Genomic DNA, 21082 nt, shown 5'->3' on the forward strand with positions numbered 1-21082 from the left:
TTCATGTGTAATTTGGGTCATCTTTCATATTATATATGATAAACGTTTGATACTCTGTGAAATTATGAAGATTAGCAAACACTCCGTTGTCAGGTTTCGGAGGAAAACTTAATATATTTTATTTTAGTCACTTGCTCGAGTTTTGTTTATTTGTTGCCTCTCTTCGAAGTTTATACCATATCACCAGGTCTCGTTCGCTTCTTGTTATGCAACACTATCTACTGTCCTAATTCAACGTTCATGTTTAGCGTTTACAATTTTTAGTTCTTGATTATGGAATAGGGTAGAACAAAGAATCCCGGTGGACGAATAAATTTAATGCAAAGTGATACAGGGAGACAGAGAATATATTAGGAATGTAGTTCCAGTACTGTATTTTACAATTAAGCACATGCAATATATGGGGTTCAATCAACAAATCATTCATTTTTTCTAGCACTTTTAATATTAGATTAGCGGTATACCGATGGTAAAGATTAAAACCACTTCTTGCCGCGAAGTATATATTGATATTTGGGGTCACTGCCGTGATTGTAGTAAAGAATGTATTTATCTTGCAAGAAGTTGGTGTTGTATTATGTTCATTTATTGGTATGAATGTCAGTGTGAAAACGGTGCGTTAATCAGGATATCGCCGAACGTCCACAGTTGTCGCTGAATTGATATGTAACTTCCCGGTAATTCTCCATTTGATAATAACAATGGGAATTCAGGGATTATTGCCGTTTTTGAAGAAAGCATCGCGTGAAGTTCATTTGAAGGATTTCAAAGGATGCATTGCAGCCGTAGATGTCTACTGTTGGCTGCATAAAGGAGCATTCTCATGTGCCGACAAGCTTGTACGAGGGGAGAAGACAGATGGGTAAGGTGACATCCAACTTGACTACAGAGTACAGGCCAACAGTTACAGTACACGTACCCCTAGGGTTATATAGTTGACTCGTATTAAGGTTTACCAACGTATACATGGTAAAATCAGTAAGTTTTGAAATATTGGTTTAGCAGTTTTGTAAATTTATATTTGTCCATACTTATCATAATTTTTATTTCAATGCTGCAGTTTTGTTTGATTCCATCAATTTGAAACGAAAACCTTTTAGCTTACCAAGGCCATTTCATTGCTAAAAACAGTTATTATCTAGTTCAGAATCAGAGCAATAGACCTAAGCTCTCACATAATGACCTCCCTACATACCAGATTAGTGTGTTATTTGAGCTTTGAAATAATTCACCGTTTTAATCATTACTGCTGTGTGTGTGTGAAGTTGTCACACAACCACCACTTTCTTAAAAGTAGTATTTTCATATTGAAGTTTTGTCTATATTGTAATGACTATACTGAAAGCTTGTAAGAATCATATTCCTAGAGGCCAGATGAAAAACTATAACCTCAACTATTAACCTGAGATAGCCGTTTGTATTATGCAAAACCCTCAGAACAAAGAAAGATACTTTGAGTGGGTTAGACCCACTCAAATGTGGATTTTCCATGAATAATTTCAAAGCTTCATTGGGGTTGATGTCATTGATTTGTTTTTTTTTCTCCTCTTTTTTCCTCCATTACCCTCAGAAACTTGGGCTGGCTTATACACGAGTCATATAAATCACCTATTTCTTCACCAAATATCAAGGGTTAACCTTTACACAGGATTAACTTATACTCAAGAATATAGAGTAATCACTCAAAAAAGGCACATTGTGTAAACTTTTGCCAACATCTAGTATATTTTACTTTATTTTCAGATATGTGGTGTATGTCATGAAGCTTGTGAACCTTCTACTATCCTTGGACATTAAGCCAGTAATGGTGTTTGATGGTTGTCATTTACCATCCAAAGCAATAACCGAAACTAAAAGAAGAGAGTAAGTGAATTTCTTTTGTTTAAAGACATGATTACAGATACAGCTTACCTATAACATTATTCTGTATTAAAATAAACATATCATGTTAGGAATCGTGAGAAGAACAGGAAGAAAGCCAAGGAATTCCTGCGAGAAGGTAAACTTCGGGAAGCGAGAGAATGTTACCAGCGATGCATCAATATCACTTCTGACATGGCCAAGGACGTGATAGTTGCTTGTAGAGCAAAAGGGATTGACACAATAGGTAATTGTTGGTCGTATTGTTTTTAACTTGATCACCACAGAATCTGTTGACTTTGAAGAAACATATGCAAGACGTACTGTACATATTATCAATAGAATAATCATTATTACACTTAGTGATGGTAGTATCTATCTTATATTAATGGTTTTTCCCTCTTTACAAGGGAGGTAGCCAAGTCAAAAGGCAAGTACCCACTCCCATCCACCACCCTTTCCTCCCTCTCATCTTAGCTCCTCATGGATGACAGGTCATCCCTGTATCCTGCCCACTGCCCTGGGTCAGAAGCAATGCAGCAAGACACAGCACATCCACAGCAAGGCTGCTTCACTTAATTGGCGACACCCCCTCTCCATCCCCTCATGCAGAAAAAAAGAAGACGGGGAGAAATCATCTTTGGGCTGTGTCAAAATATCATTCATATATAACCACTCCCTACCCCGCCCCATCCTTCACCCCCTCCGTTCCTTGAATCACAGTATCATATATTCACAGCCATTCTTCACTCACCCTTATCTCCTACTTTCTCCCTTCCTTGCTCAATGCCCCATTTACCCTATCCATCCATGTTGTCCTCAGTGATCCCCTCATGTTCTCTCCATCTACCTCTGCCTTTCACTCCTCTTTTACTAATCTTTCTTCATGCATTCTTTCCATGTGTCCAAACCATCCCAATACTTTTTCATCAGCTCTATGTGCCATCTCTTTTTCCACCCTTGCTCTCCTCCTCACCTTGTTTCTCACTGTCCAACCTTGTAATATCTGCCATACTTCTCAGACATTTCATCTCAAACACATTTAAAATTTTCCTCTCTCCCTCTCTTAAATTCCAGGTCTCTGCCATATACAGTGCCATTAGCACAATCACCCCTTCATATAGTCTCTTGTGCATCCATTCACCAATACCTATTTCTCATGACACTGTTTAATTCCCCAAGGCATTTACTTACTTCCCTCTGTCTACAATTTACTTCTACCTCCAATCCTACCTTTCCTGTCACATGTGACCCAAATACCTAAAGCTATCCACTCCCTACAGCCTCTCCTTTAAAACTTATGTCCAATTTGCTGCCATTGTCTCCCTTTCTACATCTTATCACCTTACTTTTACCCACATTTACTTTCAAATTTCTCCTAATGCATACCCTCCCAAACTCCATACTTAACTCCTTAATCCCTCCTAAGACCCTGCCACAAGCACAGATGGTAATGTCAGGATACTTTTAAGGTTTAAGTAAGCATTTACAGTCAAGTCAAACATGTGACTGAAGGAATACTCAAATGATGAAACACATAAAGCTACAGTTCAAATAGAGCAAAATTTTTGTTTTGCAGTTGCACCCTATGAAGCTGATGCACAACTGGCTTACTTGAATCGATCAGGAATAGCACAGTTAGTTCTCACAGAAGACTCGGATCTTGTACTCTTTGGCTGTGATAGGGTAAGTTGTTCATGATTTGTCAACTTTTTTATTTATTTTTGCCTTGTGAGCTGAAATGCTGATGTGCTTTTTTGTTATTAAATTTTACCATTACATGTAGAAAAGATCCAAAAGTGATCATATCTGGGGACTCACCTCTGATAATAATTTTTCTTATCTCGGATAATCATTTTTCTTTCATTTCAGATGGTTTTCAAGTTGGATAGCAATGGAAAAGGGATCATGGTGGAAAAAGAAAAACTTCATGTTGCCATGAATATGGCAAGAGACAAGTTTAGCTTCGACAAATTCCGAAATATGTGTATCTTGTCAGGCTGTGACTACCTTCCTTCTTTACATGGTATTGGTCTTGGAAAAGCTGCAAAGTTTTTTTCATTAACCAACAATCCAGATGTGTACAGTGTAAGTTCTAGTAGGAAATTTCTCTTTAGAATTGGCATCTTGATTTATTTATTTTATTTATTTATTTATATATATATGTGTGTATATATATATATATATATATAGATATGTTGTTTTTTTTTTTTTTTTAAAGTGAGGTACTTAGGCATGGAAGAGGAACATTTTTATCCGACTCACTTTCATCACACATCTCTTTATTTTTCCTGACAAGGGATAAATAAAAGTAGTAATTTTAGAGGAATTGGTGTGTTAAGTATTGTCATTTATGTGTATGGGAGGCTGTTTTAGAGTGGATTAGGAGGGTAACAAAGTGAGTAATTGTGGAAGAGCATTGCGAGTTTTGAATAGGAAGGTGTGTGGATGAAGATCTTACAAAAAGATTTTGGCTAAAGGTATGGATGTCTTTTGGGCTTTCATCAATTAGGAGAATCCATATGGATTGTAGTGAAGTGTTATATTTCACTGATGTTTGAGATAGAGTAGAATACATGAGTATTTAGGGTTGTCTGGCAGTGGGTGTGGGTGAGTAAAGGAGGCAAATAGATGTTTTGTGGGGATGAATGAAAAGTGTCATGGGAATTAGATATCTGGGGAAGACCACAAAGAGAAGTTTGTGTGGTGTAGTGTTTGTGCCCATGATACTATGTTGTGGACACTTGTAAGGAGAGAGAAAGTAAATATAATTCAGAAGTATGGAAGGTATTATGAGTATGGACAGAGTAAGAGATGTGGAGGTAAGGTAGAGACCTGTCAGATAGGGTGGATCAAAGAGTACTGAGGATTGGGCATGTGGAAAGACTAACAAAAACATAGTGAACAGCAGAGATAAATGGAGTTAGCTTCAGATGAAGACTAAGAAAAAGGTGGAGGGACAGGGTGAAGTGGTTATTGTAAGAGAGATGATGTTTGTCATGCAAGGAATAAACACATGCAGAAGACAGGAATGAATAAATAGTGGTTGTAAAAGGGAGATGAAATAATGCAGCTTGAAGGGATGGTTATTCTTGTCTGCTCTATGTGTTATCTTCAGTGAATGAGGGTTGCCATGTAATAAGCAGTCAGGATAAACCAGCTGCAGCTCTCAGGGATCTTGGTAAGTACTCTCTCACTTTATAGCCTTTGACTTGAGTGAGGTGGAGGGGAAAGGGCGAGCCTTCATTCATGAGGGGTTAAGATAGGAAAGGTGGTGAATGGGTATTGAATGTGTATTGTTATTGTTGTTGTCCCTAAACTGAGGAAAGCCACAGCTGGAACAGGGTTTTCCCACAAATCCCTTATAGATTGTATATTGTGTTGTAGTGTTGAGCATAGGGTGTGAGGTACTTTGACTCATCCACCCCACTTATAAAGGGGGGAAAGGCCTTTTGATATGTATATATATGTATGCATTTACTTACTGTGAATATATTTCATTTCCAGGCTTTGTCAAAATTACCAACATATTTGAATATGCCCAGTCTTGAAGTTAATGTTGATTATCGAAATGGGTTCCTGCGAGCAGTAAACACGTTCTTGTATCAGTTAGTGTTTGACCCAAGGACAAGAAATTTAGTGCCCTTGTCACCATATGAGGAAGGTAAATCACATGAGGACTACCCATATGCTGGAGAATTTATTGGTCATGCAAGAGCACTTCAAGTGGCATGTGGTAATGTTGACGTTGAAACAGGAAAACTAGTGGACAACTTCAACCTTGATGCCTCTGAGGTAAGTCTAGCATTGCCAGTTTGTACTGGTCTATAAGCCCATAAGGTTTTTATTAATGTAATTGTTATTTTTATTTTTATATAGTTTTGTAGACCAAAAAGAGACTTTGCTACCTCCCTTATAAGGGAAAAAAAACATGGTAAATACATATACCAATGGCTTTTTCCCACTTACAAGGGAGGTAGCCAAAAATCAAAGGCATCAAATCCACTCACACCCATTCCATCCCCACATACAGTAAATAGATATTATAATTTATTTATTTATTTTTCAGTTTTGTAGACAGAGACTGGGCTACCTCCCTTATAAGAGGAAAAATATGACATTGGTATATAGTTGGATAATTATTGTGATTGTGCTGACAGCACTGTATGGGGCATAAGAGAGAAGCAGTTTGAATGTGTTTGAGATGAAATGCGTGAGAAGTATGATAGGGGTTACTAGGCTAGATAGAGTGAGAAATGAGGAGGTGAGGAGGAGAACAGGGATGTGTACGGATGATGCTGTAATGCATGAGGGGGAGTGGGTGGGGGATGGGGCATGAGGGAGTATGTATGAGAAATAATTTGATGCAGCCCAAAGGGATTTCTCCCCATCTTCTCCTTTTCTGCATTAGGGGACAGAGGGGGGGTCGTCGATTTAAAGAAGTGGCCTTGGTGTAGATGTGCTGTGTCTTGTGACACTTCTGACCCAAGGCAGTGGACAAGATGCAGGGATGACCTGTTATCCAGGAGGTGCCAAGATAAGAGGGTGGAGGGAAGTAGACTATGTAGGGGATGGAATGGGTGGAGTGGTCTCTATGCCTTTGTCTTTTCTACTTCCCATGTAAGGGGGGAAAAAAGCCTTTGGTATATGTATGTATGTTTTTTAAGAAAGAGGGCTCTGGAATGGGTACTTGCATGAAGTGGTCATGTGAGATGGACGTCAGTTGTCTATGTCACCCATATTCAGAACCTGTCAGTAATCTTTCCTCCATCTGGAAGCACAGTCCCAAGGGGCTGACACTTGATTTTTGAACCAGAAGGAAGATAGTTTTCCGTCATCTTCATCTGTATTTCCTCCACCTTTTCACATAAGGAAAACTGATAACTGGCAACTCCTCCCTTCCCCCACTACTTTCAGCCAGTGATGTAGAAACTGTCCCACACTAAAACAGTGAAGATATATGTTCAAAGGCTCTTCTCCGAGAGATGGATGGGATAGTCCAAGGACCAGTGCCAGCTACAGTGAGGCTGTGGGTTTCCAGTCAATGAAGCTCTGCCACAATTATTATTATTATTGTTATGGAACATAAGAGAGGAAAAGCTTAAATGTGTTTGAAATGAAATACCTGAGAAGTATGGTAGGGGTTACTAGGCTGGATAGAGTGAGAAATGAGGTGGTGAAGAGAGGGGGGTTGGAAAGGGAGTTGGGAAATAAGGTTGATGAAAGAGTATTGGGATGGTTTGGACACATGGAAAGAATGAGTGAAGAAAGATTAATAAAAGATATGTAGAAAGCAGAGGTGGGGGGAGTGAATGTGAGGGGGCAACTGAGAATTGGATGGATGGGGTAAAAGGAGCATTGGGAAAGAGGGGAATGTCTATTGAGGGAGGACATGAGAAGGCAAAAGATAGGGGTGAATGGAGAATGGTTGTGTATGGATGATGTGATGCATGAAAGGGAGTGGATAGGGTGGGTGAGGTAGTATGTGTGAATGATGTATTGACACAATTCAAAGGAATTTCTCCCCATGTCCTTTTCTGTATAAGGGTACAGAGAGGGGGGGTCACCAATTATATGAAGTGGCCTTGCTGTGTCTTGCTGCATTGCTTCTGATCCAAGGCAGTGGGCAAGATGTAAGGGTGGTACATCATCCAGGAGGAGCCAAGATAAGAGGGAGGGAGGGGGGTGAGTGGGAATGGAGTATGTGGCGATGGAATAGGTGGGAGTGGATTTTATGCCTTTATGTATACATGTATTTCTTTTTTTGTTCGTCTTTATTTTTTCCTTTCTCAGGAAATTATATGTTGTCATGAATATTGCATTTTTGCTTTACCTCTGACTTGAGATGCAACTCAAAAAATGTTTTTTTATACCTTGACCAAAAAACATGGATAGTTTCATTTTTTTTTATATATTTTGTTTTAAAATAACTCAGCAAGGAAAAGTACCATATTACAAATATTTTTCTATGTTAGAATATCAAGGATAATGTGGATGAAGGTGAAACTGGGATAGGAGATGTGGGTTTTTGTAAGTGCATATGGGCCTGGCAGTGAGAAGAGTGTAGAAGAAAGGGAGGCTTTTTGGATAGATTTAAATGAGTGCATAGAGGGATTAAGGAGGAACGTCAATGTAATAGTACTGGGAGACCTTAATGCTAGGGTAGGAAATGATCCAATTGATGGAGTGGTTGGGAAATGTGGAGTTCCAGGAAAGAATCGTAGTGGAGAGTTGATGGTGGAAATGTGTCTAGAAAGAGAGTTGATGATAGCAAATACAGTGTTTCGGAAAAAAGTCAAGCATAAGTACACATGGGAGAGGGTGGTGGAGGGAAGGGTGGTAGATAGAGTGTTAATGGATTATGTAGTGGTAAATAGGATAATGATAGGAAGAGTTAAGGATGTACATGTGCTAAGGGGAGAAGGTGGGGGAATATCAGATCATTTTTTGGTGGAAGGTAAGTTGAGAATGGAGGATAGATGGAGAAAGAGGAAAGGGACGAAAGGTAGGAAGGTGCTTAGAGTGAACTCTTTAAAGGAGAAGGAGTACAAGAAGAAGCTAAAGGAGGAGTGGGAGTGAGTGAAGGATAGAGTAGAGCTAGGTGTGGAGGAGGAATGGGGATGGTTCAAGGAGGGAGTCACAAAGTGTGCAATGATGGTGTGTGGAACAAGAAGGACAGGAGGAAATAGAAGGAAGGGTAGTGAATGGTGGGATGAGGAAACAAAGAAGGTTGTAGAAGAGAAGAAGCGAGCTTTCACAGATTGGTTACAAAATAGGACGAGGGAGTCATATGAGAGGTACAAAGAAAAGAAAAGAGAAGTAAAGCACAAGGTAAAGGAGGCAAAGAGGAGAGCAGATGTGAAGTGGGGTAAGAGTATGACAGAAAATTTTGAAAGTAATAAAAAGATGTTTTGGAAAGAAATTAAGAGAGGAAGAGGAGGCGAATCAAGTAGAGAAGAAAAGGTAAAAGGTGCAGATGGAGAGATGATAATGGAAGAGAAGGCAGTAAGGGGAAGATGGGCAGAATGTTTTAGGGAGTTGCTAAATGTGAAGGAGGATAGGGAGGGAAAGATAGCTGCAGTGGGAAATGCTAAGAAAATGACCATGATGAGTGAGGAAAATGGAGGAGAAATAAGGAAGGATGAAGTGAAGGCAGTTGTTAAAATGATGAAAGCAGGTAAGGCACCTGTTCTGGATGGATGCCATGAAGAATGTCTAAAAAAAAAAAAGGAGGTACAGTGATGGTGGACTGGCTGGTGAGGTTATTTAATGTTTACTGGAGAGAGGGTAGAGTGCCGGAGGACTGGATGAGTGCCTGTATAGTTCCTATTTACAAGGGAAAAGGAGACAAGTGTGAATGTAGTAGTTTCAGAGGGATTAGCTTGTTAAGTGTAGTTGGGGAGGCTTATGGGAGGGTCTTGATTGAGAGGATTAGGAGAGGAACAGAGGGAGTAATTGGTGAGGAACAGTGTGGATTTAGGACAGGTAGAGGTTGTGTAGATCAGATTTTTGTGGTAAGACAGATATGTGAGAAAGCTATAGGAAAGGGGAAGGATATTTTTTGGGCTTTTATGGATCTGGAAAAGGCTTACAACAGGGTAGACAGAAAGGCACTGTGGGAGGTTTTGCGGATTTACGGGATAGGAGGAAAGCTCCTAGGAGCAGTCAAGAGTTTTTGTGAGGGTGGTAGACCTTTTGTCAGAATTGGAAATGGAGAGAGTGAGTGGTTCGAGGTAAAGGTGGGACTTCGTCAAGGATGTGTTATGTCGCCCTGGCTGTTCAACTTATACATGGATGGGGTAGTGCGAGAGGTAAATGCAAGGGTAGTGGGTCAGGGATTGGAGATGGTTAAAGAAAATGGAGAAAAGTGGGAGGTGAGCCAGCTGTTGTTTGCGGACGACACTGCGCTTGTGGCAGGATCGGAGGAGGGATTGAGGAAGTTGGTGACAGTTTGGGAGAGTGTGTGATAGAAGAAAGCTGAAGATAAATGTGGGTAAAAGTAAGGTGATGAGATGTACAAGGGGTGAAAGTGGCAGTAGACTGGAAGTGAGCATTAAGGGAGAGCGACTGGAGGAAGTGGATAGTTTTAGATACTTGGGTACAAATGTGGCAGGAAAAGGTGGAGGTAGAATGTAGATTGAGAGAAGCGAGTAAATGCCTTGGTGGATTAAAGAGTGTAATGAGGAATAGACATTTGGGAATGGATGCTAAGAGGAGACTGTATGAAGGAGTGATTGTGCCAACAGCACTGTATGGGGCAGAAACATGGAACATAAGAGAGGAAGAGAGGAGTTTGAATGTGTTTGAGATGAGATGTCTGAGAAGTATGATGGGGGTTACTAGGCTAGATAGAGTAAGAAATGAGGAGGAGAACAGGGGTGGAAAGGGAGTTGGGAGATAGGGTTGATGAAAGAGTATTAGGATGGTTTGGACACATGGAAAGAATGAGTGAAGAAAGACTAGTAAAAGAGGTATGGAAGGCAGATGTGGAGGGAGTGAACATGAAGGGACGTCCTAGGATGAGGTGGATGGATGGCGTCAAGGGGGCTTTGGGAAAGAGGGGAATGTCTGTTGAGGAAGGACGAGAGAGGACAGAAGACGGGTGAATGGAGAATGGTTGTATATGGATGATGTGATGCATGAGGTGGAATGGGGAGTAAGGTAGTATGTGTGAGCAAAATTTGACGCAGCCGGAAGGGATTTCTCCCCGTCTTCTCCTTTTATGCATGGGGGGACAGAAAGGGAGGGGTCGCCGATTTAATGAAGCGGCCTTGCTGTGGATGTGCTGTGTCTTGCGACACTGCTTCTGACCCAGAGCAGTGGACAAGGTGCAGGGATGACCCGTCATCCAGGACGTGCTAAGATAAGAGGGAGGGTGGAGGGGTGTGGAGTGTATTCAGGGATGGAATGGGTGGGAATGATTTCATGCCTTTTCCTTTTTGGCTACCTCCCTTGTAAGGGGGAAAAAGCCTTGGTGTATATACATACAGTTGCCCCACTTAGTTTTGGCACAGTTTTAAAAATGTTTCGGACAAGAATAGCAACTCGCCCAGTATTCTTTTTTATTACATTTTTTTTTTTTCCTTCCTAAATAGTAACAACCTTAAAAATGTGACAAATAGCGAAATACTCAAAATGGTGTAGCAGACGACACATTTTTTCTTGGCTTACTAATGACATATATCACTCTTATTTGACAAGTAATACTGTACAATTAATATACGTTGCAGAGAGAGAGAGAGAGAGAGAGAATACAGGAATCCATTCACGTAGTGGTCGATGGTAGACAAACAACCAGCTTCAAGCTGTGAGTGGTGTTGAGTGCAGTGACAAATTAACCAAAACTAACTCGTATACTTATAAGTTATGTTATAACCCTATTATTAAATCAATTATTTTTGTTTATCTATTCAGCAGAGGGCTTGTGATCCAATTATGTTATGTATGATTGTAGGATAAAGTTAAGGGATAGCGAGCAAAAAGTCAGGTAGAAAGTAAGCTCTGAGCCTTGATGGGTGGTGGGGAGTACATCAGTTTCCCCCCATTACTATGTTAACCCCTTTTCCACTGTCCAAGTGGCGGAGCTGTGTTTAGGCAACGTCCAGTGTCACTATGGGAAATTGGAGTGTTTAATCTTTGAATAGTATGCTAAGATAAAAGGTAAATTTTGTAAGGTAGCCAGCCAATAGCCATACTAGCCCATATACAGTATCTACACTTGTTGCAGGCTTGCAGCATCTGACAGTGACTAAAATGGTCAATTACTTGTTTATTTTTATACTCTGTCTAATGCCTCTTTGAGTACATAGATGCACACATGTGGAGGAATGAATATACTTGCACCTGTTTTTATATACTAAGTATTTAATATCTGAACAAATTTGGACGAGACAAAAAATAATAATAATAAAAATGCTTTTTTTTTTTCTTTTTTCCTCTCTCTCTCTCTCTCTCTCTCTCTCTCTCTCTCTCTCTCTCTCTCTCTCTCTCTCTCTCTCTCTCTCTCTCTCTCTCTCTCTCTCTCTCCCTCTCTCTCTCTCTCTCTCTCTCTCCCTCTCCCTCTCCCCCTCTCCCTCTCCCCCTCTCCCCCTCTCCCTCTCTCCCTCTCTCCCTCTCTCCCTCTCTCCCTCTCTCCCTCTCTCCCTCTCTCCCTCTCTCCCTCTCTCTCTCTCTCTCTCTCTCTCTCTCTCTCTCTCTCTCTCTCTCTCTCTCTCTCTCTCTCTCTCTCTCTCTCTCTCTCTCTCTCTCTCTCTCTCTCTCTCTCTCTCTCTCTCTCTCTCTCTCTCTCTCTCTCTCTCTCTCTCTCTCTCTCTCTCTCTCTCTCTCCATCACAACCTCTGATCCAGGCAGTGGTAGGGGACAAAGGATAACCATTGTCTGCAAGGGGCAGTGGATGGGTATGGGATGGATGAAAAGTGAGTATATCCATATTATAAAGGGGAAAGTTACCTTTGGCATATGTGTGTATATACATATGTGTGAATTTTACAGCCCAGTGCGGTCAAATCATCGAGCTGGGAGAGAAGTGGCGTCAGTAAATACCCTAGTATTTGGTCAAAGGATTCCGAGTCCACTCCTCGTCCTTCGTACCCGGCAGTGCCACAGCTTCATAGCACATTTGGCAAGAAGACTACTATGGATATAAAACCAGCAAAGCGAAAATCTGTGGCAGGTAATGTTCATTAGGTTTGATAATTATGTTATTGTGTACATTTTTGTATGATTGAATATGTTTGCAGAATTGAATGTAAATGTGTGCATATTGATAATTATTTGTTGTAATTTAGTACAGTGGATGGTATCAATCATTCTATTACCCCAGGTATCTTGTGGGTCCACCCATGGCTCCCAGGTAGCTGATAACAGCCACCAGATTGGTCTACATGCCACTGGGAAAAGTGTTGTTGTTTTATTGTCTGGGTAAGGCAAGGGTAGGGTAGTACAGGATGAGGTGTTCTGTGCCTTCTGTGATTGAGTTGCACCTGGGGCAATTTATTTCTGTGGCTAGACCAGTTCTGTGTTGGTATTAGGATAGCTGGATAGGGTGAAAGGTCTTTAGTGGAGGTGGTTTGAGCCTCCCTGGTAGTGAGTTTGTAGTGAGAGTATACCACATTAAATTCACTGCTTCAAAAAGTCCCCCGTAAGGAGACACCATTGTCACCCCTCTCAGAGTGAAAGTTTGTGACATTAAACCAAATCAAAATCACCATGAAATGTTTGAGTTTGTCAAAATTATACTCCATTTCAATAAAAAGTTACACTCTATTTCTGCCATGCAGCTTGGCACAGTTGGTAGCCCTGCTGACTCCTGCTCCACACAGGTACCAGTGACATGCAAATTCCTCACCTCCTTCAGAAAATATTATATTTCTCCACTTTGTTCATAAAATAGGAAAATTTGGTTTCAATCATTAGAAAGAACAGTTATTCTACAACTACAGCAAAACTTTGAAAACTCAATTGGATAAGAAACTAAGTAATTATGTGTAGTTGAAGTCGAAGGAAAAAATGATCAGTTTATACACATCTTTACTTGTAATCAATGTTTATAGTAATTATGTTATAAAGTTCAAAATAAAATATGCATTCTCGATAGACAACTCCTGAACATGATGGTGCATTCAGATTTCACATAGAAAGCAATAAAAATTCAAATCAAGGATTTTTAAAAGTATTTTGCATCATGACGCTCATGGTGTGAAGGAACGAGGGATGATAGTTGCTGACTCCTTCTCTCCTCATCCTCTTCCTCTTCCACTTTCTCCTCCTCCTTCCAACATATTCATCATTTGATTTATGATGAGAAAATATTAATTTTCTATCCTTCTTACACGAGACTATTTTCATGCAATGTGAATCTGTCAATAATCTGTGGAGATTGTAGGTAGATTATTTGAGCGTACTCAAAAAGGTAAGAAAAATAGAAATACAAGTAGGCTACAAAGAATAAATGGTATGATTGTAGATTATATGATTTACGCTATCATAGAGCAAAAAGTTTATTAAATTACTGAGTAAAGTAACTACATACCAATTGGTATATACCATCCCTTCCTCCCTCTCATCACAAGCGTCATGACACAAAATTGTTATAAAAATCCTTAAATTCCATTTTTTAAAGCTTTCAGTGTGAAATCTGTATGTACCAGGAATGTGTCGTGTTGCCATGGCCGTTCAATTTATGCATGAATGGGGTGGTATGAGAGGTAAAGACAAAGGTAATGGGCTGGGAATTGGAGATGGTTAAAGAAAGTGGAATAAAATGGGAGGTGAGCCAGTTGTTGTTTGCTGATGACACTGTGCTTGTAGCAGGATCAGAGGATGGATTAACCCCTTCCATACGGTGCCGCACACGTAGGCGTCATGGACTTAGATCTCGGTGGCAGCAACCAATGCCAGCCGTACGACGTGTCGTAATAATACTCTCATCATAAAATATAGTCACCACTTATATCGATCGTTCTCTCTTCACCCGTGAATTTTGATAACCATAGAAAATGCGATTACAAAAGAATTAGAAAGAATGTCATTATGGAGGGGCGACTACAATAAATATAATCAAGACGCCGATATGGCAGCCTCGCGAATACACTCGCTCCCCATGACGCCTACGTGTGCGGCACCGTATGGAAGGGGTTAAAGAAGTTAGTGACAGAGTTTGGGAAGGTATGCAAAAGAAGGAATTTGAAGATAAATGGGTAAAAGTAATGTAAAGAGATGTACACGTGTAGAGGATGGCAGTAAATTTGAAGTGAGTATTAACCCCTTCCATACGGTGCCGCACACGTAGGCGTCATGGGGAGCGAGTGTATTCGCGAGGCTGCCATATCGGCGTCTTGATTATATTTATTGTAGTCGCCCCTCCATAATGACATTCTTTCTAATTCTTTTGTAATCGCATTTTCTATGGTTATCAAAATTCACGGGTGAAGAGAGAACGATCGATATAAGCGGTGACTATATTTTATGATGCGAGTATTATTACGACACGTCGTACGGCTGGCATTGGCTGCTGCCACCGAGATCTAAGTCCATGACGCCTACGTGTGCGGCACCGTATGGAAGGGGTTAAGGGAGAGAGAGACTGGAGGAAGTGGATAGCTTCAGATACTTGAGTGCAAATATGGTGGGAAATGGAGGAGTGGTGGTGGAGGTAGAATGTAGATTTAGAGAAGATTACTATGTGTAATGAGAAATAGACATTTGGAAATGAATGCTAATAGGGGATTGTATGAAGGGATGATTGTGCCAACAGTACTGTATGGGGCAGAAACATAGAACATAAGAGGAAGAATGAGTTTAAATGTATTTGAGATGAAATGCCTGAGAAGTATGGTAGGGGTTAATAGGCAGGATAGAGTGAAAAACGAGGTGAGGAGGAGAGCGGGGTGGAAAGGGAGTTGGAAGATAGAGTTGATGAAAGAGTATTGTGATGGTTTGAACACATGAAAAGAATGAATGAAAAAGGATTAGTAAAACGTGTGGAAGGAGTGAACATGAGGGGACAACCAAGGATGAGATGTGTGGATGGGATAAAAGGGGCATTGGGATCGAGAGGAATGTCTGTTGAGGAAGGGGGATGATAGAAGATAGGGGTGAGTGGAGAATGGTTGTTTATGATTGATGCTGTGATGCAAGAAAGGGAGTAGGTGGGGGATAGGGGGTGAGAGAGTATTGTGAATGATATTTTGACACATCTCAAAGGGATTTCTCCCCATCTTCTCTTTTTCTGCATGAGGGGACAGAGAGAGGGGGTCGCCAATTTAATGAAGGGGCTTTGCTGTGGATGAGCTGTGTTTTGCTGCATTGCTTCTGACCCAGGGCAGTGGGCCAGGGACAGGGATGACCCATCGACCAGGAGGAGTCAAGAAAAGGAGGAGGGAGGGGTGGTGAATGGGAGTGGAGTATGTGGGGATGAAATGGGTGGGAATGGATCTATGCCTATGACTTTGGTGACCCTCCTTGTAAGGGGAAAAAGCTGTTGGTATATGTATTTGTATGTATTTTAGTTGAGACACTTTAAGAAATACAAAATAGTGCTACCCTTCCCTCAACAATCCTGACCAACATGTTGTCCTGTGCATTGTGCAAGAGTGCAACAAGTTCTGACTACATAACACATGGTACATTAGATTTTACAAACAAACACAGAAAGTTTAGTTGCAACTCTCGAAGAAATGCATTAACTGTATGGTACTAATATATTTCTAGATGAAAATGAAGATGAGGGTGAAGACCTTGAGGAATTGTATGGTATTTCTAAGAAGAAATTAAAAAGTTCTGGGAATCAGGAACAAGGACTTGAAGAAGAGGTGACTTCAGCAACACATACTGAAGATGATGTTCATAAAAACTCCGATGAATCTTCAAGCAGTCCCGCAGAGAAAGCAGGTGAAGATATTCAAAGTCAAAAAAGCAGGAATCCATTTGCAAAAACTAAAAACACTCAGAGTGCTAATAATGTTGCTGCTAATAAATTTAGTGCTTTAAGAAAATTTGGCTTTATGACGAAGACAAAAATTAACCCAGATGTTATTACACAAAGCAGGTAAGCTCAGCAAATATTTATTTTAGCTTTGCATCAAGTGTAGTTCTTTGTGTGATTTCTTGAAATTGCTTTCCTTTTTTTTTTCCCTTTGTGATTAATCATATTTTGATCAATTCTGGACTGACCAGTCAAAATATGTCAAATACCTTGTAACCCTGTAATTAGAATTTTCAACACTTCAATTCAGTACTGTATTTAATCACTCCCTTACAAATTGAAGGTCTTTTAGTGTGTGAGTTCAATATCTCAATTTATTTCCTCATGTAAAGTGGGATGAAAATTCCTCAGTATGAATATAATTTATTTATTTTATTTATTTATTTATTTATTTTTGTTTGTTTATTTATTTATTATTATTTTTCCATCATCTCAGGTACTTTGCAAGCAAAAGTTCAGTGTCAATATCTGTATCAAAATCCAATGAAATGGATGATACAACTGGTAGTGTTAAGAAAGAACTTGAGACCTCAGGCCATCTGGACAGTACAAACAGTTCTGAAGGCATAAAAAAGGAAACTGTTACAGAGGAAGTAACTTGTAGTAGAATTCCATTGGCTGACAATATCTGCAATACAAATGTAGACAAACCACATTCTAAGAGTTTTGCTTTCAAGTGGACTAAAAGTGAAGAAAAAGTACAGCAGATAAGTTGCAGCCCCACAAGTAGAAAATCTTTCAAACCTATTACTTCTGAACTTTCGATAACCAGGGAAGAGAGCCAGCTTAAAGAGAATGCTTCTTTTGACCATTCAAGCACAACTTTGTTACACAGTGATTCCACGGAAAACTTGAGTGCATCTCAAAGCAGCCATCAGTCAATTATCTCGGACGTTGGTTCCATTGATGGTGAATCTTTTGGTTTAACACCAGATTCTATGATATCATCTGACCAAGATTCACAAGAATCTTCTGCTGTAATGGTATGTCTTGTCCCTTTGTCATAGCTAATTGTAGATGTACTAGAACATGTTGATGAGGGATAATAAAGCTACTTTGTTCTGGACATGTTATAGAAAGCAGCTAGAAGGGGTTTGGGATCTCCTCTGTAATATTTGAATTTGTGATTTAAGGTAAAGACAGCACCAAGTCCTGGAAAGAAATTTCAGCACGTTTCACATCGAGGTCCAGGCCTTTCTCGCAGATATGGCAGTAAACTCAAGAATCAGGGTGGAGGAAAGCAGTTGAGTCTCAGGGATATGTTCGGTTTTAATAGGTAAGTTTTGCCACTCTTGTACAGTCTTTTAATATAAATAGTAACATACTTTATCAGCAAATAGGGGTGAGTGGAGAATAGCTGTGTATGGATGATTCTGTGATGAATGAAAGGGAGTGGGTGGGGGATGGGGGGTTAGAGAGTTGTTATGTGTGAATGATATTTTGATACAGCCCAGAGTGATTCCACCCCGTCTTCACCATTTCTGCATGAGGGGGGTTGCTGATTAAATGAAGTGGCCTGTGGCCTTGCTGTGGATGTGCTGTGTCTTGCAACACTACTTTGGACCCAAGGCAGTGGGTGAGATGTAGGGATGACCCGTCATCCATGAGGACCCCAAAATGAGAGGGAGGGAGGGGTGGTGGATGGGAGTGGAATTATGGCTTTTGACTTTAATTACCTCCTTTGTAAGAGGGAAATGGCCTTTTGTATGTGTATGTGTATAGGTATTAGCACACACATGATCATATAGTGCTTGAATTTTAGTTGTTGATTGAGAAATAATAATTATTGACTCAGTTTCACTGACTGGAAGTACATGGCCATACAACAGCTTGCAGCACTCACAACTCCCTCTGGGAAGAAAATTATAACTACTATCTCTCTTGTGTTTGTGTGAATCCGTTTCTATATCACTGACATAGTGGTAACAGAAGAGGAGTAGTTACAGTTGTCATCTCTTCATGTGTGGAAAAATATGAGAAACAGTTGAAGTTGATAGAGAAATTTTGGACCCAGTCCAGAAACTGTGTGTCAGCCCCTCTGGACTGTTCCTCCTGATGGCGGTGAGGAGGTTGGTGGGTTTTGAAAATGAACAGTTCTGTAGTCCATTGTGCAGGACTACCGCAAGCATCTACCCATTATTGGTACCAGATGGAGAAATAGAACTCGTAATCAAATCATGCAAAGCAGAAGTAATTTTGGGATTATAAGTGTACTCAAGTTTGAGGACATTTTTTTTTATGAAGCAAGCCTAGAGGAATTCATGAATGCTAACAATATTGAAAAGTGAAAAAGATCTCTAAATTTCTGACGATGGTGATACGGTTTAACGTCACATACTCCCCTTAACGGGAGGCTAGGACGGTGCCACTTTTAGAGGACTTTGTAGCATGGAATTTAATGAACCATACCCTTGGTTCAACTTTGCCAGTGGCAGGATACGAACCACCATTCCCTCAACCTTCGGCACAAGTAATGACGCCCTAACCCACTTGGCCAGCAAGCTTCCATAAATTCTTACCTTGAGTTTCCCTGACAGGAAACCTGCTGCCCCACAGCAGATGGCAGTGGTCTTAAGGTCCTCTTGTAGATCTTTCTAGGAATAAACCTCATACTGTTGTCCCTGTTGCTGTTAGTGCGGGACTGTTTCCATCACCAGCTTAATGTCGTAGAATGGGCGGAGCAGTTTCCAGTGGTCATTTCTCCATGTTTTTAGAGATAGACTAAATATCAGAGCTGGGTGCATTCCTCAATACATTCCACTTTAGTTTGGCCACAGTTAGCAATCCCAAATTATTAAAGCTTAAGAGTCGGGTTCATACTGAAATAAAAGTCTGGTAGGCCACATACTATACCAAAGAAAAATTTCGTAGGGCACATACAAAACCGGCATGTATATTGCTTTAATAGTTTGGGAGCACTAACCGCGGCCAAACTAAAGCTAAATGCACCAAGGAATGCGCCCAGCTCTGCTAGATTTAGATGAAATTGAGAGATCTTGGGCCAAGTCTAAAAACCAAGTGTCAGGCTAGGGTGTTCAGTGTCTTCTAAGTGATGGGTCCACCTGAGGTACTTTGTATGGTGGGGTAGGGAGGAGTGTGGGTTGTATGATGAGGGTCTTGGCACCATGCTCATTGTGCTATTTGCCGGGGCTGTTGGGAAACAAGTCGTACTGGAGGATGGATCATCTATAAACTAACTTTAATGTGATGAAAGTCTTGAAGAGAGGACATTGCGTTCAAAGGGTTATATTATGCAGGATGAGAATATCAACAACATCTTTGGGGTAGATGCAGTATTTACATAGGAAATTATTGTAAGACATTTCTCATGTATTGAATATTGTGCATGCCATTAAGATGTTTAACTGGAAATAAATATTATTTATTTGTTTATATCTTTTTCAGGGATGTTCAGAAAATTAAGTCATCAAAGTAGTGGTAAGTTAATTTTGTTATGTAAAAGTAATTTCCATGGAGATTAGATTATTTGTTCTTTTACAAGTTGGTAAACAATAAATTTACTACACGGTATTATTGTATCATTTGACATGGTACTAATGCACTTAAGTAGAGTTCTTTAATTGTAGATTGGAAATATCTGTTCCAGAATTTTTTAATATCATGTGAATGAGGGTAATTAGTGTAATGGAAAAATTGAACTTTACTGAGACTGCAAGAAAAATAATTGAATAAAAGGCTCATTGGAAACCCTACATTTTATTTTATTTTTATTTATTTTATTTATTTATTTTTGATTGATTTATTTATTTAATTTTTAGCATTGCCATCAGCCTTTTCCCTCTATTTGAATGCTACCTTCAATTTGGGAACACTATATACCCCAATTATGTAACATGACTGCTCTCCAAATAAGATTCATAGTATACAAAAACCAACAGCCATATTGGGGTGATATGTTCAACATTCCACCCCATCTAATTCCTCTTCCTAAACAAAATCTTTGAAAACTATCCCTGGTTGCCCTCTCGTTCCCTCACTGTTGCATTTGTCTATCAACAGTGGACAAATGCCCCTCCTTTTGCTTTCTTCCATTTAGGTAGTTGTCCATTGGTAAGTATATATACCAAAGGCTTTTTCCCCCTTACAAGGTATAAAAACCACTTCCACCCATTCCATCCCCACATATGCTGCTCCCATCCACCCCCCTTCCCTTCCTCATATCTTGGCTCCTCCTGTCCATTGGTGATGAACAAATATCCTACACATGGATGATTGCTCCCCATCTTCCTTAACCGTTCCTAGGCTCGAGGGGTCCTCCTGTGCAGTCTCAGCGTTTTGTGTGTCTGAGACTATGTAATTTCCCTTCAACCATGTCTCCGACCATTTTCCCCACTTTAGTTGGTTGATGTCAGACCATTTCCCCTCAACTTTAGTTGGTTGATATAAATAACAAACCTTGATGTCCAAGTCTCCTGTCACATGCCTCCCGAGCCATGGGACAAACTCTAATAAATATCCCAACACTCATTGGCAATAGCCCCCCCCCCCCTTTTACACACGACTATCATTTCATTTTCCTACAGATTTCTTTTCCTTGCCACAAAAACTGATCCTTTGCAAGCTGGTGGTCTGTTCTAAGTAGTCTATAGTCTACCAAAGCTCTGACAAGCAAAACATTGTACATTACATCCTCACATGGTGTTTCTTTGGATAGACCTGATGGCATACAAAATTACCATTATGGTACCATGCCTCATCTCCTTCCATGCCCCCCCT

The 21082-nt window shown here is 40.2% G+C and overlaps 1 protein-coding gene across 1 annotated transcript; it reads left to right on the forward strand.

The window, feature by feature from the left end:
• The first annotated feature begins 322 nt into the window (after positions 1-322).
• Positions 323-19875, forward strand: LOC143028593 (exonuclease 1-like). Its single transcript, XM_076190916.1, has 11 exons — positions 323-862; positions 1744-1863; positions 1953-2107; positions 3440-3546; positions 3733-3948; positions 5368-5655; positions 12352-12532; positions 16072-16408; positions 16782-17328; positions 17479-17621; positions 19751-19875. Exons 1-11 carry the CDS (start codon positions 702-704, stop codon positions 19779-19781), a joined length of 2286 nt encoding a protein of 761 aa, XP_076047031.1. The 5' UTR covers positions 323-701; the 3' UTR covers positions 19782-19875.
• Positions 19876-21082: the final 1207 nt, after the last annotated feature.

This window comes from Oratosquilla oratoria, chromosome 9, assembly GCF_046742065.1.
Source record: "Oratosquilla oratoria isolate Oo_2021 chromosome 9, ASM4674206v1, whole genome shotgun sequence".
NCBI lineage: Eukaryota > Metazoa > Arthropoda > Malacostraca > Stomatopoda > Squillidae > Oratosquilla > Oratosquilla oratoria.

Bases quoted from the DNA above. Each gene is read 5' to 3' on its own strand.
- LOC143028593 (XM_076190916.1), top strand. From the start codon at position 702: ATGGGAATTCAGGGATTATTGCCGTTTTTGAAGAAAGCATCGCGTGAA. The intron at 863-1,743 runs GTAAGGTGACAT...CTTTATTTTCAG, and splicing joins CGAGGGGAGAAGACAGATGG to ATATGTGGTGTATGTCATGA. The intron at 12,533-16,071 runs GTAATGTTCATT...ATATATTTCTAG, and splicing joins AAAGCGAAAATCTGTGGCAG to ATGAAAATGAAGATGAGGGT.